Source organism: Phyllostomus discolor, chromosome 9 (genome assembly GCF_004126475.2).
Source record: "Phyllostomus discolor isolate MPI-MPIP mPhyDis1 chromosome 9, mPhyDis1.pri.v3, whole genome shotgun sequence".
In the NCBI taxonomy this organism is placed as follows: Eukaryota; Metazoa; Chordata; class Mammalia; order Chiroptera; family Phyllostomidae; genus Phyllostomus; species Phyllostomus discolor.
The window spans coordinates 8,885,421-8,900,238 of record NC_040911.2 but is presented as its reverse complement, the minus strand read 5'-3'; the positions used below and the strand labels follow the sequence as shown (position 1 = coordinate 8,900,238).

The window sequence follows — 14,818 nt, the reverse complement described above, 5'->3', positions numbered from 1 at the left end:
CAGGCAGGCGGCGGCCCAGCTGAGCGCCACGCACTCACACCGTCCCGACCCTGAACTTGAGAACTGACGGTGCCTGCTTCATGAAGACGACGACATCCACATACAGACCAGTTCTAGCACGGCTAAGGGAGAGGAGGGACCCGAGGGGGAGGAAACAGGGGCAGAGAGAAGTGAGCGAAACAGAGAAACCAAGGGATGCAGAAAAACTCAACTGGGAGTCCCCATCTCTAGAAGCGAGTCACGAGAAAACAAGGCAATACTGGTTGTGAATTTACTTTTCTGGTGAAGGGTGTAGAAGTATGAAGACAGCCCCCACTCTGACGGGGCTGCGGCTGCTGTGTGATGCCAGGGATGACCACCTGGTAGCATCGGAGGTCCCCGCAGGAATGACCGAAGGGTGACAGGCGTCATTTATAATGGAGGCAAGGAAAATTGCTGGTGCATTTTCAAGTTTTCCCACATTAAGGGTAAAGATGAAAATGGTTTTCCAGCTCTTGGGAAAACAAGATTCAGTCAAGCACCCAATACCTTCCTCCCGTGACAGAGTGAGGACTTAACGTGCAAAAGCACACAGGGACATTTCTGAAGTGTGCTGACCTTTCAGGAGGGAGACTCTGACACAGGTTCTGTGGTCAGGCCAGCGGACACTTCCGGCACACTGCTCCCTCCCTCCCTCCACAACGCCCTAGCAAGCTAACTCCCAGGTACTGCAATAAATACACCTGTTGAACTTGGACGAGGTGCGGCTCAAATGTTTGATCGGGAAACCCTTTGTACTATGACAACTATTTGGTAAACTACAGGCAGGCAGCAGTTACTTCCCTAGGTCCTGAGGGTTTTGTTCATCCAAGGTTTATTCCTGGTCCATGCGGTGTAACAAGGCTTTTTTTTTTGGTTTTGTTTTCTTAACTTGACATGCCAGATGCCCACCTCAATTATTACAGCAATTCCTATTTTAAACCATGTGACTCAGTGAATGTGCCAAGTCTTCATTTGGAAGTCTGGTATTCATAGTCAGGAGGACAAAGTAAATGCCTTGAACAGAAATGTTTTACTTAAATCCTCTTTATTTTTCTCCTGTTACTCAATACAAAAACAAGCACTTTACAACACTGTAAGGTGTTGGGTGAGCTGAGCAACAGGGAAGGCCCCCCGAGCCGTGCAGGTGGCTCTGAGGGGCCCGGGTGGAGCGGCAAGGCCGGCCCCCAGCGGCAGGCGCTGACCCGTTCCGTAAACGCGCATGGACTCAAAACAGTATCTGCAGAACACAGTAAGGATAAAGCACTGGGCACCTTTTACAGCGCTGTGATAAAATATCCATCAATTCTTCTGGGCGAAAATTTGGGAAATGATGAAAGGCAAAACTGATCTAAAAGGAGTTTAAAAAGTATTCATAAAGTCATTGTCTCTGGCTTGTGAAAAAACTGACCCCAAATCCTTTGAGGCGATGAGCAGGGTCAAGGGTTCTCCGCCAGTGTCCCTGCCGGCCACAGCAGCCTCTCGGCGGCCCACCTGTTTCGTGTCGCAGACTGCTGTGTGAGGTCTCACATTGAGATGGATACGTCTTTCTCTTTTTTTATGCTAGAATGCTTTTGCTGGTATACCACAAAGTACTATCAGAAGTGAATTATATTTCATCATAAATAAAAATTTAAAAAGCCCATACTGCCAAATTGATTTTCGAATCTTGTAAATTGTATTTGTTGCGGGTGAGAGGGGAAAACACGGGGGACATCTGTAAAAGTGTCAACAATAAATACATACATACATAAACAAAAAGCAAAGAAAAGAAATTGCATTTGTTCACTACCCTGACAATCTGAAAGATGTAGTCATTTGCAGAGGGCTTCCGCGTCATTAACATGAGTTAGAAATACTATAACTTAATTCAAAACGTGAGTTAGAAATACTATAACTTAATTCAAAAGCAATTCTTTTTTTACAACAGGACTCAGACCAGTGATGCTGAGCATCAGTCACAATCCACGGGCACGTCCCGGGCACAAGGCCAATGCTACACTGACGGTAAAGGTCACTTGATGAAAAAGGCAAAGAAAAGTTACTTTCCAAATATTCTGCCCATAAGAATTAGTTTACAAATAGGAATGAAATTTCACGAGAGGACTTCAGGTGTTCGGGCTGCTGAGCCCACACAGCCCAGCGGGCTCATTTCTATTACCTCTGTACTTTTCTAAGTAAACTCTGGTTTCTAAAAAATAAATAAAAAAATAAAGAACTATGTAAAAACAATGCCTAATGAAAGCGATGGAGGTAACAGAAACTGAATGTACAATTTAAACACATTTGCAGCGCTCGGGAAGATAAGACTCAGTGACGCACACAACACCCTCCTCCCGCGACAGAGTGAGGAGTTACATGCAAAAGTACGTGAGGACATCCCTGAAGTATGCTGACCTTTCAGGAGGGAGACTCTGAGGCAGGTTCTCAAAGTCCTTTTTAAACAAATCCTTTTAATTTGTTTTCTTTTGCCCCCAGACAAGATACCAAGCCTTTTTTTACTTTTGTATTCCCAGAAATTCCATGAGAATCCAGAAATAAAAAAAGTAAAGGTCAAGCCTGCATGTAGGTGGCAGGCCACGAAAACCCTAGAAGCAGCCCTGAGATACACGTTGTGGCCTGAAGACGACCAGCAACTGCAAACATGTGTCTCTCCAGGGGCCCCTGTGAACCTGCACAACGCCTCTGGGGGGCTCTCTAGTGAGTGTTTAGTGGTCCGAACCTCTGGCAAAACCAGTCCCGAGACTCGGTGAGGATTTACGGTGCCACCTGGGGATGTCCTTCCGGTTCAGCTGGCCAGTTGACTTTGAATGTGACCGGAAATGCCCCCAGGAGCCTTCTCCTCTGTGTACACAGGGAGCCGAGCAGTTGGGGACGATTGCGGCAGGTGCTCAGACACGTCAGGGAGGAGGGCTGCCAGCTCAGGGGAAGATGAAAACGGAGAGAGCTCTCCCACAGACACCATCACCACCTGGTGCACGCAGAAGCGACAGGAAACGGAAGCTCCTTTATTCCAGACAACCCGTGAGCTCCTGCTTCGACGTGCGATTGTCTTACAGGAGCAGAGCACGCCGCACAGCAGTTCCCGTCCCCCTGCTGCGTCCTCGGCGGGCCTCCAGTGGGAGAGGACATGGACAGGCAGGGCCCAGGTGCTGGAGGGCGGCTTCAGCGCCATCAGATGAGGTGGCTTTTGGGTTTGCCACACAGTCTGAGTTTCCTGGTCGTGAGCTGCTGGGCCAGGGCGTTGAGGAACATGAGGACAGTGGTCATGGACATGACAATCACGTAGTGGCTGATGCTGTGGAGGAGAGACAAAGGTTACGGGCAGACAGGACACACCCGAGGGCAAGCCTAAGGTCCCTCTAAACAACGTTTCTCAATGTGCATGCAAAGGCACAGACTTCCAAAGGATGCCAGTGACCTTGAAAGAGGTATCGAAATGTTAAAAACACGTTTGTTAAAGAAACAGTGATGAACACAAGTAAAACTGTAGCATGTTATGAGAATGTCTGATTGGTATGAACAGTGACTGTGTCTTTGTGACCAATAGAACTGAATTTCAAAATCCAGCTTTTAGAAAAACAAAGAAAAGTTTCCCTAAGTCCTGGGCCCCTGAGTCACGTCCAGACTCGACATGCCCACAGGTGAGGCACTCTGACATTTCGGAGCGTGCCGTTCCACACGCTGACGTCAGTGAGAAGAATGCCGGCAGCACGGCCAGCGTGGCCAAGGAAGAATGTTGCTCAAACTCAAGTTCAGCAAAGTCAGAGGCTTTAGTCAAGGAATCTATACAAAGGGGGAAGAAGAGCCCACCTCTCTTTGTTAATCTCAGAGTCAAAGAGACTGTCTCCCTGCCCTTTGGAAACAGACAGGAGAATAATGCATACTCCGAAAGTTACCCCGCCACGTTTCTTGTCTATCAGCGATGGTAAACGTTCAGTCCGTCTCTTTAAACACAGAAACTGTACTGTCTGCACACAACACGGTCTGATGATAAACGGAGAAGCCTGGGAAGAAACTGAGGGTGCAGAGCTGACAAACACGTAATAAAGCAGCGGCTTCCCGCACCGACACTGGTGCAGACTGGGGCGTTGTTTATTTACGGTGCTGCCCACAGTTACATTTAACTGTCTGCCTTTGTGACAGGTTCGCCTGCTTGACACCGTCAGTGAAAGAGGGAGCAGGAGTCAGCAGGCCTGGAGCCGGGCGGGCGGGCGGGCGGGCTGGCTGGATGGGGGGAGGCCCCATTTTCCTCCCTCGCCTGGCCTCCCCCCCGCAGCAGGCAGCCATGGTGCTGGCGACAGAAGCCCCTTCCCAGGAGTGGCTCCCGGGTCAAGCCCCAGGGGACGTGTCTTCCCACAGGTGACAGGGTGATTGCTGGGTGCGAGTTAAACAGGCTGAAACTAGCTAGAGCCCCTAGGAGACTAAGGGAAAAGGGAGAGGAGGCTGGCAGGTCTCCCTCCCGCCTTTTCAGTAGCTCCAACCCAAACGTCAGTGGCTGGCCCAGGCCAGACCAAGCCGAGCTCTGCGCCCTGTGGGGTGGCGGCCCACTGGCAGACCCCCGCCGCTCCGCTCCCTCCGAGTCCTGGGCCGGGAGAGAGGGCCCCTCACTCTGAGCAGGTTTGGTGTCTGTGTCTGGTGCCGTTACAGCCTTTAAGCCAGAGCCCCAACGAGAAAGTGCTGGTTTGGTCAGGTTTGCTTATCTGGGATGTTTCCCTAGGTTCACCTTATAAAGAAAAGTCAGAGGAGGAAGGAAGAGTTGGCTAATAAAAACCAGAAACCAGAGCTAGTTATGTCACAAATCCGGGTCTGGTCTAGGGCAGGACTCCTGACCTAAAAAGAAAACAATGAAATCCGATCCTTAATTGCTAAACAAGTAGTAACATTAAGAAAGATTTTTGAAACTTCTGCTCTCACTGTGAAAGTAACGCAACAGGATCCCGGACTTGTGCCCTCTGCCCCAGACCGCCAGGTCCAGGGCCAGGGACGGGGTGACCATCTGTCTTTCCCTCCCCGCGGCGCCGCTAGGGGCCACTGCAAGGCCTGGCGGGCCTTCAATTAATATGCGTTAAACGAGCTATTAAAGCCAGTCAGGTATAGTGAGAGGAAATCAGAGAAACTTCTGTGTTATGTTATCCTGGCAGATTAAATCAGGATTAAAATCAGACTCCCCTAAAACAGAGATCATAAACATATAATCAAAATTAAATGCTAAAAAAAAAGATCCCAAAATGGGTGAAGAAACTAGGAGTCTCTACCACCATGAAGTACAACCAGCCTACAGGACACGGAGGCAGGAGGACGGCTGTCGTGCTGGCATCGGGAGTGGCGGCCGGACCCGAGGGAGGGACAGGAGGCCCCGGCCACACAGACGTGCAGGGACCACCACAGACGTGTCCGCTGCTCGGGGGTGAGGGGGGCTCACTTCACACTGGGGCACAGACGCGACTCGCTTCCTGTCGGCCTGTCGGCCCTGACCGCACACCTGCGAGTTCGTGTGCTCAGTCTCCCAGGTGAAGCACGTACCGTCCTGCCTTCTCCAGGTTCTGTCGCCTTCCTCCCCCTGCGGAGGTGACCTGACTGGTTTTACTGAGAAAACACTGAGAGAGCAGAGAGAGACCCTCTCACCTCACACCGGCTAACGCACCCACGTCCAGGTCCAGACCTCCCCCCGCACCCGACACCGCCTCACACACACCCCTTCCCTTCCGTTTCGGGTCCCACTCCCACTTTCCCACCCAGGGCTTTCCTTCTGCAGCTACCCCCCCCTCTCCGGAGTGGGCATCTCTTCCACCACATGGGCGCGCCATGTCTGTCATCCTACAAAAAAAGCTGCCATGGAACCAGCCTCATGTGAGGCACTTTAAATGTGTCATGTCCAAACCGAGCTCAATCTCCCACGCCTTCTTCCACCCTGGAACCTCCTCCATCTCTGGAAATGGCTTCGCCATCCCCCTGGTTATTCAAGATACAGAAAACCTAGAGTCGCCCTTGATTGTTTTTGTCCCCCAGCACATCCGGTCCACCAACAAATCCTAGTGACCCTTTTCAGAATGTTTTCACACCCAGCCTCTTGTCACCATTTTGAAAGGTGCCCCCAGACCTGGCTGCCATCGCCTCTGGCCCGGACACGACCACAGCCTCTGAGCCAGCCTCCCTGCCCCCTCTCTCGGTCCCTGCGACACCCGTGCTGTGGTCTTCACACTAGGGCCGGAGTGCAGCTTCAAACGCACAGCGCACCAAACACTTCCCTGCTCAGGAGCCTAACACTGTCGCCTTACACTTGGAATAAATTCCCAATTCCTCGCAACGGCCTTTGAGGCCGTAAGCAACACCGAAGGCCTGTCTTTCTGCACTCCCCACCACGTTCCCCGCACACCACTCTAGTCACGCCACCTCTGTGTGCCCGGAAGTGTTTAGTGACATGGCAGAAATGGTCATTACAGAAAGCGACCTTAACCAAAACCCCCAAAACCCCAAACCTCGTACTGTGTGTGTCTACACATAAATCAGGGCTCGGAGGATGCACACCGACACGCTGGACAGAGGTTCCGAGACACGGAGTTATGGGTGACTTGCTTTTTCCCACATGCTTGTGTATTTTCTGTAAGAGGCTTTGGGCACATTCCTATGTATGTGCTGTTTACAGATTACGGTAGGCTTAGCCAGAGAACTCCTAGGCTGCGTTCATAAATATTCAACTCCGTTCCATTTCTGTTTCTCGCAGGATATTTCCAAGCCTATACCGGTTCCCAAAATCAAAATCCTTAATCCAATAAGCTGGACTCGTGGCCACGACTTCATATTCTAAGAAGGGTTACTCCCCACCCCAGGGGCTGACGCTCGGAGTCCCTGAGGTGTGATGGGTGAGGAAGTGCAAGTGGCCCCATCCGGAGCCTGGAGGATCAAATCCAGGAAAGCCACCTGACCTGGGGGAAGGCCAGGCCGGAGGTCAGGGGCCGGGTGGATGCAGCGAAGCCATCAGCACTGTGAAAGATCACACGACAGAAAGTAATCAAAACGTGGCAGATCCACACACTGGGACACCATTCAGCAATGAAAAGGAAGAAGGTACCGATAGATGCGGCACTCAGAGTAACTGCCCGAACTCACTGTGTATGCTAAGTGAAGCGGCAGCCAGATGCAAAGGCCGAGGAATCGGCAGACCTGCAGGGACAGAGCGCAGACCGGCGGGCACCTGGGCGGGGAGTGAGAGCAAAGGTGGGCGGCATTCCGGCACGGGGGCACTTTCTGGGGAGATGGAAACGCTCAAACACTAAATTGACAACTCCAGAAATTTGCTGAAAATCACTGAATTGATTTTTAAAAATCAGCTAAATCATTCATAACCTTAAAATGATGCATTTTGATAGGTAAATTATACCTCAATAAAGCTTTTAAAAAAAGGACTGCATTCTGCAGATTTTTATTGTTAAATTTGACATTGCTTTTAGGCCTTTTACCACTTTTACTATTTTCAGCTATTTCAAAATATTAAATATCATGATCTCTCAACAAATTAAGTTTTGTAGAACCCGGAGGAGATGCGTCCTCAAATCCAGAGGAAGTCCGTTTATCAAAGACACAGTCGCTCGTCTCCTCCGTACACCGGCCTGCACTGATGGTTCCGGGCTCATTTACGCCAGCACCACTGGCAGCGACAGTTGTGAAGCTCATCATCTTCGTGCAACTGAGCCGTGCGGCGTTCAGCTCGTCCTCATTCCCATCGGTCAGGTCTGGTGTCGCCTCAGCACAGCCGAGTTGAAGGGGCACCACATTTCAACCTGAAATGCGCTCAGCGGTTCCCGCTCTCCCCCCGTGGCTATCTGACGTCCTTTCAATCAGCAGCTCTCAAGGTGCCCACGTGTGATGGCAGAGACACGGGGTGGGCTGTGGAGGGGCACACGGAGTCACCAGGCAGGCCCTTGTGACCCGTACGTGACGAAAGGCTGACTGTATGTATGGCCCCCAGTCAGGGACGGGGCAGCAGAAGCAGGTCGTATTTGTCAGAGGTACTGGGGAAGAGAAGGTTGCGAATCACTGGTTTTAATAAAGCTCAGTATTCACTGTGAGAGTACAGATATTTTATGGTACTTAGTAGTTACGTTTAGGAGGACATTAACATATTACTGAGCACAATCCTAAGTTTTCATTATATCTAAAGAGAAGAGATATTTTAGCTGTCATTTCTATTCTAATAAGGTATAACAACAGTGACTGGAAAACCGGTGAAGTCCAAATCAGCACTGCTACCCACTGAACTGCAGTTCACCTCCTAACAGATGCATTTACAACATAAATTTAAATGTTTTTATAGTTATGAAAATTACCTCAAAGACTTTTTTTTCTAGGTTAAAAAAATGCACTTCCCTCAGTGTGCCACATAAAAGGCACTACTCTGTCAAGTTTATGACCTGCTATGAATGAAGACAGTGTAAGATCAAAAGAAAAAAAAAACACTCCATTGTAACTTCCTCAGCCCAAGGCGGCTTCGAGGCCGTTACAAGACGACCCGGGGCCACAGGCTCCTCCAGGGAGCACCGAGCCTGCACCCCCGTTTCAGCTGAGCGCACCGACTGCAGACGCCCCTTACGAGCCTCAGGTTCATTCTGGAGAAGTCTGCTCTGAAGATGCGCTTGACGTCTACTGGACTACACCCCTAAAGAGATACGCTGTCTCCTGCCTGGCGCTGTGGGCTTTATTTGTAAAGAAACTGCTATTTATAGCTGAAACTAATAGCTGACGGGAGGCGGCGACGCTGCATAGCAACTGCCGCTGGGCTGTACATATTAGAAAGGTTACATTTTAAAGTTTATATTATGAGTATTTCACCACAATTAAAAATAAAAATGTCTCACATGCAAAAACGCTCTATTTTACTAGGTCACTTTCCAAACCCAATTCTGACCTGTGTTTCAAGTGAATATAAATGAAGCCAATTATGGAAAGAGTAAGGAGAGGTATGGCAAGTGCAGGAAACACTATGAAGGACAAAAATAGAACCAGGGAATGATGCCAATAATAGCTTCCATTTATTGAAGCTTATTAAATGCCAAGCACTGTGCTAAGTGCTTTACATGGATTAATTCATTCACAGTGACTACGAGAAGCAGGGGACAGATTAGAGAGATGAAGTCATTTGCTGAAGGCCTCGCAGCTCAAGAACAGAAATAGTTCAGTCCCAGGTGCTGGGGTCTAAAGCCCACGCCCTGACCCACTACCTGCGTGGACACTGGGATCGGGGGCCTGGTGAGGAGACATCAAACCTTGGGAGTAATGAAACCAAAACCCACGGCCTATGGAGGACCTTTCAGGTGCCTCGCACGTACGGAGCGGAAGAGCTTCGATCCCGACGACGGCGGCAGACACGGACATGAATGACACGGCGGTCCAAGCCGAGAGCTTCCCACGAGGTGGGGGGAGACCACAGAGCGTCCAGCGCCAAGGGTCTCACTCAGACCCACACAGTTCCCGGCAACACAGGCCCTGAATACATGCTGACTAAAGGAAGTAAAGCGAGTCTACAGAAACATATTCTGCCTTCCAGTGCATCTGAAAACCGAGCGGCAGAAGAGCCAGCTGTGCTCTCCTCTCCTTACAGAGAAGACGTGTGTGCCAGGCTGCGGCAGTCGCTGGCATTCACACCGCAGCCAAGAGGAACCTGGTGGTGTGTTCCGACCGCATGGGCGTCCGTGCTGGAGTGCTCCCACGTCCCAGGCTCTAGGAGGCGGACAAGAGGCACGTGCAACCTGAACCGCCACGTAAGATTCCCACTGTAACCTGCGTGGTTTCGTTTCTCTGAAGCGAGATGGAGAGACGACCAGGACACAGACTGTGGAGTCCTGTCCTCCGAGCGCCTGGATTTGGGCAGCGGCCCTTCCCGCTGTCCTGCAGGCCGCTCCACACTTAACACCCGTGAACACACCACCCCAAGAAAACACTGGCTAGCGGGTCCATGCCAAGAACTGGAGAGACGGGTCTCACTGCCAGGGCCTTAAAATAATTGCCACTTGCTATGTTTACCTCAAAATTCAAACTGGCGTCTTCTTTACTGAGGTACCTATTTACATTTTTACTGCACGCTTAAGAATTTCTGGGTGAATATATACTATACCTTGTTCCAATATCAAGCCAGCTGCCATAATCCTTGACCAAGAAGAAGAAATGCTGTAAAAATAAAACAAAATATGGTTCCATGAAAAACAAAGGCTGTTTAGATTCAGTTGAAAAACAATGCTGTTTTAGGGTTACGTTTCAGATTTCTGACCCTCAGAACCACTGTAGTACTGGAATCAGCCAGAATATGCCTTCTAATGAATTTTTTCCTTGGGCTAAAGTGTGCCATAGCCTTGAAGCTGGAAACAGCATTACCATCCAATCAAATCAACACACAAGTGAAATTTGTGAATAACTAGAAATAAAGAAAACCAACTTTAAAACAAGGCGTTATACAATACAAAGGCCTCAGTGAAAAGAAGCCACGGCATCCACTCGTTAACCAGTGTCTAGTGACCTCCCGCTGTGTGCTGGTCACTGTGTTAGGTCCTGGTTTCAGGACGTTACAGTCTAACGGACGATCCGTCAAGGTACCAGGCGCACACGCACATGTGTGTCATGAGTGTCCCCCCCAACACACGCCGGCCATTGTGGGGGCCCAGGGGCAGGGGCACACACCCCGCCTGGATTGTAAGGGATGGCTGCCCCCAATAAAAAGTCTAAAAATCCAAGTGAAAAGTGCTAGTCTGACGAAGGAGCAGCCTGGGGAGCTGTGAGAAGTGTTTCTGACAGAGGGAGTAAAACTTTATAAACATCGATGGTCCAGGTAGAGCCTGGCAGGCCCCAGGTGTGGCTGGGTAGAGAAACAGGAGGGACAGGTGAGAGACAATGCCAGGCACAGACCACTTTCTAAGTTAAATGAAGCCACTGGACTCTGTACACCAGCTTTGAAATCAGAGAATTTAAATTCCCTTCTATTAACATCTTGCCTGTTTGCCACTTTGTGACCAAAACTGAAAGCTGATTTGTCCTAATGTTATGTGCGGTCAATTTCCAAAATATACAGGCATGCCTTGTTTTATTACACTTGGCTTTACTGCGCTTTATCTGTTTATTCACAGATAGTATGTGTGCTCTTTTCTCACATAAACTGAAGACAAGGGGCCTCCGCCTGCAAAAGGACTATGACCCACTTGATCGTGATGCTCGCCTTGCAGTGGTGGTCTGGACCTGAACGAACCCGCAGCATCTCTGAGGTCAGCCTGTACTGAACGCCCAGCTCCGTACGACACACAAACGCTCTCATCTAAATCGAACGACTGGGAGCTGGATGTGAGAAGTTGCCATAATTGCTGTCTCTAATTAGTTCTCGCACAGGCTGCTGTGCAGTGAAGAATGAGCCATACCCCCAGAGGGGTTGGTCTTTTGCCCTCGGCTACTGAGGGGTGATTTCTGGGCCCTTGGACTGCCATGCCTGATAAGGAATGTTTTGCCCAAGGGGCGGTGGTCACGGAACAGTCTAATAATGTGACTTCTATAGGGGGTTTGGACCACATGATATCAGTTCTACCTCTATAAGGACTGGAGATTAAAGGTCAGCCACGGGAACAATATGCTATTGAGCCCCAGTAACGCCTGGACCCCAAGGGCCTGGGGACCCGGGCTGGCAGTACTCTGTCTTGTCACGGGCAGATCCTGGAAGGGTAATGCTGCCCTGGCTCTACAGGGGGAGGTCGACCAGAGCTCCGCATCGGGGCCCCTCCTGGCCTCTGCCCTCTAAGTCTCTACCCATGATGGATCTTAGTCTGCTTCCCTTCCCTGGGAGACACCATGCCTGTGAGTGTCACAGTCTCCAGTGAGTTCGTGAGTGCATCCAGTGAGTTATCAAGCCCAAGGGTGGTTCCGGGCACCCCCTGAACTTGCAGGTATGAAGTTAACATCTTCCCACTTGAAAAGCTCTTCCCCTTTCCTTCTGCCCCTCCTTCCCTACCTTTGTTCCTTCCTTTTTCAATCTGAGAAAAGGGTTCTAAAAAATTTCAAGTAGGAAAATAATGTATTGCCTAAATCTAAAGTTAGCTTTTCTGTTAACTTCCTATGGAAGTTCATCCCGAGCCATGCACCACCGAGGACTAGGTGTAAAAGGACAGATTCGAATAAACCAAGGAAGAAGACTTCTGACACCTTAGCAAGAGCACTCTTACTGCCTAAGTCCTATGGAGAAAGGAACTCACGTGTGTAAATGATTCCAGCACATAGAGCTCAGTATCTAAAGATTTCACATATAGAAATGCCCTCTTATTTATCTTGATTGAATTAACTCAGCACCTAGCTTCTCAATCTTATTTGTACTGAACATCCAAGAATGTCTTACCAAAGCCATGATGTCTGATATGACGAGAACCATGAGAAAAAGACTGGAAAAAAGTAAACAAAAATTACATGTGTAATACAACAGGCATATTTCAAAACCACATTAAAATCAAAATGAGCCCTGGCTGGGTAGCTCAGTTGGTTAGGGCCTCGTCCCAATACACCAAGGTTGTGGGCTCAACCTCCAGTCAGGGCACATACAAGAAGCAACCGGTGAGTGCATGAATAAGTGGAACAGCAAATCGATCTCCCTCTCTCTCTCTGTCTCTGTCTCTCTCTCTGTCTCTGTCTCTCTCTCTGTCTCCTGGAGGCTAAGTCTAAGATCAAGGCATTGGCATGTACACACACACACACACACACACACACACACAAATACATGTATACATGCACAGACACATTTTGATGAGCCTTCTACTCCTCATTCCATATGTCCCCAGCTCTTTTCATTTAAACATTAATTAAAATCTCTTCTAAAAATGCATCCATTAATAAGTGCGAAAGCACCGTTACCAGATTTTTATTGCATCTAGGTATCTTTTATGTGATACTGACAATGTACAAATGCTTTCAATGTTAAATTTATGTAAATATTCTGAACAACACACAAAATTAAACTAAAAGCCAGATTTCTACTATTTTTAAACTGGGGAAAAAATCTGTTCTTTATTATGGCACATGCGTAATAACATGCTAAACCCAGTTCAAGCTTAAACTCATCAAGAAGAACATGCAAATTTATGATAATATTAGTTACTTTCGGCATTGAATATGCCATTTCGATTCAATTATAACTGAACTTCTAAGAAATTTCATATTTATCTCAAGTATGTTTCAGAGAGGCTGGTAAGTCCAGTGCTGATGAGGCAGTTTTCTCAGCAGAGGCAACTCTACTAAAAAAAACAGTAGAGTTGACAGCTTCTCTTCCAGAGGCGCCACTGATTCGGAGTGCTCCAGAGATTCCCCCGAACTCAGAAAAAATACTTTCCATTCCGTTTGTCAAGTGCGTAGAAATCACGACTGAGAAGCTACATACGTTACTGACATTTAGAATAGCTGATTTTAAAACATGCAAAACGAAATAATCTTAACGCATTCATCTGATGCATGTTTAGGAAATAAGCACCACCCCCCTCGACAGTGGGGACGACAGCGCCCGTTTGCTGTGCAGGCGCCGACGCATCTGCACAGGTGAGCTGTTGTTCACTGCGACACCGAACGTCTGCGTGCCACTGTTCGGTGAGGAGGCCCGTCACTGGCCTGAATGGCAGTCTGATGACATGTCGAGGCCGGGAAAGCACATTCGTCTCCTGGAGGCCCCGACCTAGTGACTTCCTCCAGTGAAACTGCTCTCCGATCAAAGGGTGAAGTATTTTTTTCCTAATTTTTATAGCAAACAATCTGTGTTACAGTGCCTTAACGGCAATCACATGAAATGCCCTCAAATGCTCACTCTCATTTCAAAAAGTGGCCACCCCGATGGTTCTCCCACATTCCTCGTACCTTTTCGACGATAACTGGGTGGTCAGCTGAACGGCTTCCAGCGCGCACATCACAAGAACAAAGGGGATTAAAATCTGTCCAAAAGAACAACAAATGATGCCACGCTGAAGCACCTGAGAAGCCTTTCGAAGTACCATTTCTGTCTGTAGAAACGTGTCAGCTCCTCAAGTGAACCTTCCCTCTGCCAGGGAAGAGTAAGCGCTGGAACACAGCCACGACGCCGGTGACGGGCAGAACGGTGCGGCTGCCTCTGGAACCCCCCGCACCAGAGCACAGGCAGCGTAAGCAGTAAGGCGCATCGACGCCCATTCCAAGTGACACGTATTACAAACCTTTGTCCCTCTAACTCACGCTGCTGGCCACGCTCAAATGAGTCCAAGAGGGTGTGAAAGGCACAGAATGCCCAAATCAAATAAATTATGGAGCCTGGTCATTTGATTCGCAGATCCCTGAACCCATCTGGTTATTTGATACTATAACCCCATAAACATGATTTAGCTGCTTTACCATTGCTTTTGGTAGATTTATTTTAATACTAATTTGTTTATAAAATTCATATTCATTGTAAAAATAATTTGTAAAGAAACACAAAAAATAAAATAAAATTTATAGTGGTTGAAAATCCATAATCCAGGGCTAACACTGACAATATTTTACAATACTGCTTTCCAGTGACCAATTAAAAAAAAAAAAAAATATATATATATATATATGCTTGAAATTTTTAAAAAGAGGAGAGCGAGAAGACATAGAAGACAAATGTTCAAGACTGCACAAGGTGCTGGCCTGCGTGGCTCAGTGGGTTGGAGCATCCTCCCGCAAACTGAAAGGCTGCCAGTTCGATTCTTGTTCAGGGCACAGGCCTGGGGTGCAGGCCGGGCCCCTGGTCTGGAGCATGCGAGAGGCGACTGACCGATGTTTCTCTCCCTCTGTC

The 14,818-nt window shown here is 48.7% G+C and overlaps 1 protein-coding gene across 2 annotated transcripts in view; it reads right to left on the bottom strand.

The window, feature by feature from the left end:
- Nucleotides 1–1,077: 1,077 nt before the first annotated feature.
- The window catches only part of PIGN (phosphatidylinositol glycan anchor biosynthesis class N), a 72,850-nt gene continuing 59,109 nt past the window's right edge, over nt 1,078–14,818 (bottom strand). For both annotated transcript variants that reach the window (XM_028524273.2, XM_028524275.2), the window contains exons 27-30: nt 13,885–13,958; nt 12,386–12,428; nt 10,133–10,185; nt 1,078–3,316 (exon numbers count right to left, since the gene is read on the bottom strand). In XM_028524273.2, the coding sequence (XP_028380074.1) occupies nt 3,193–3,316; nt 10,133–10,185; nt 12,386–12,428; nt 13,885–13,958 (294 nt within the window). In that variant the 3' untranslated portion in view covers nt 1,078–3,192. The remainder of the gene's footprint in view (nt 3,317–10,132; nt 10,186–12,385; nt 12,429–13,884; nt 13,959–14,818) is intronic.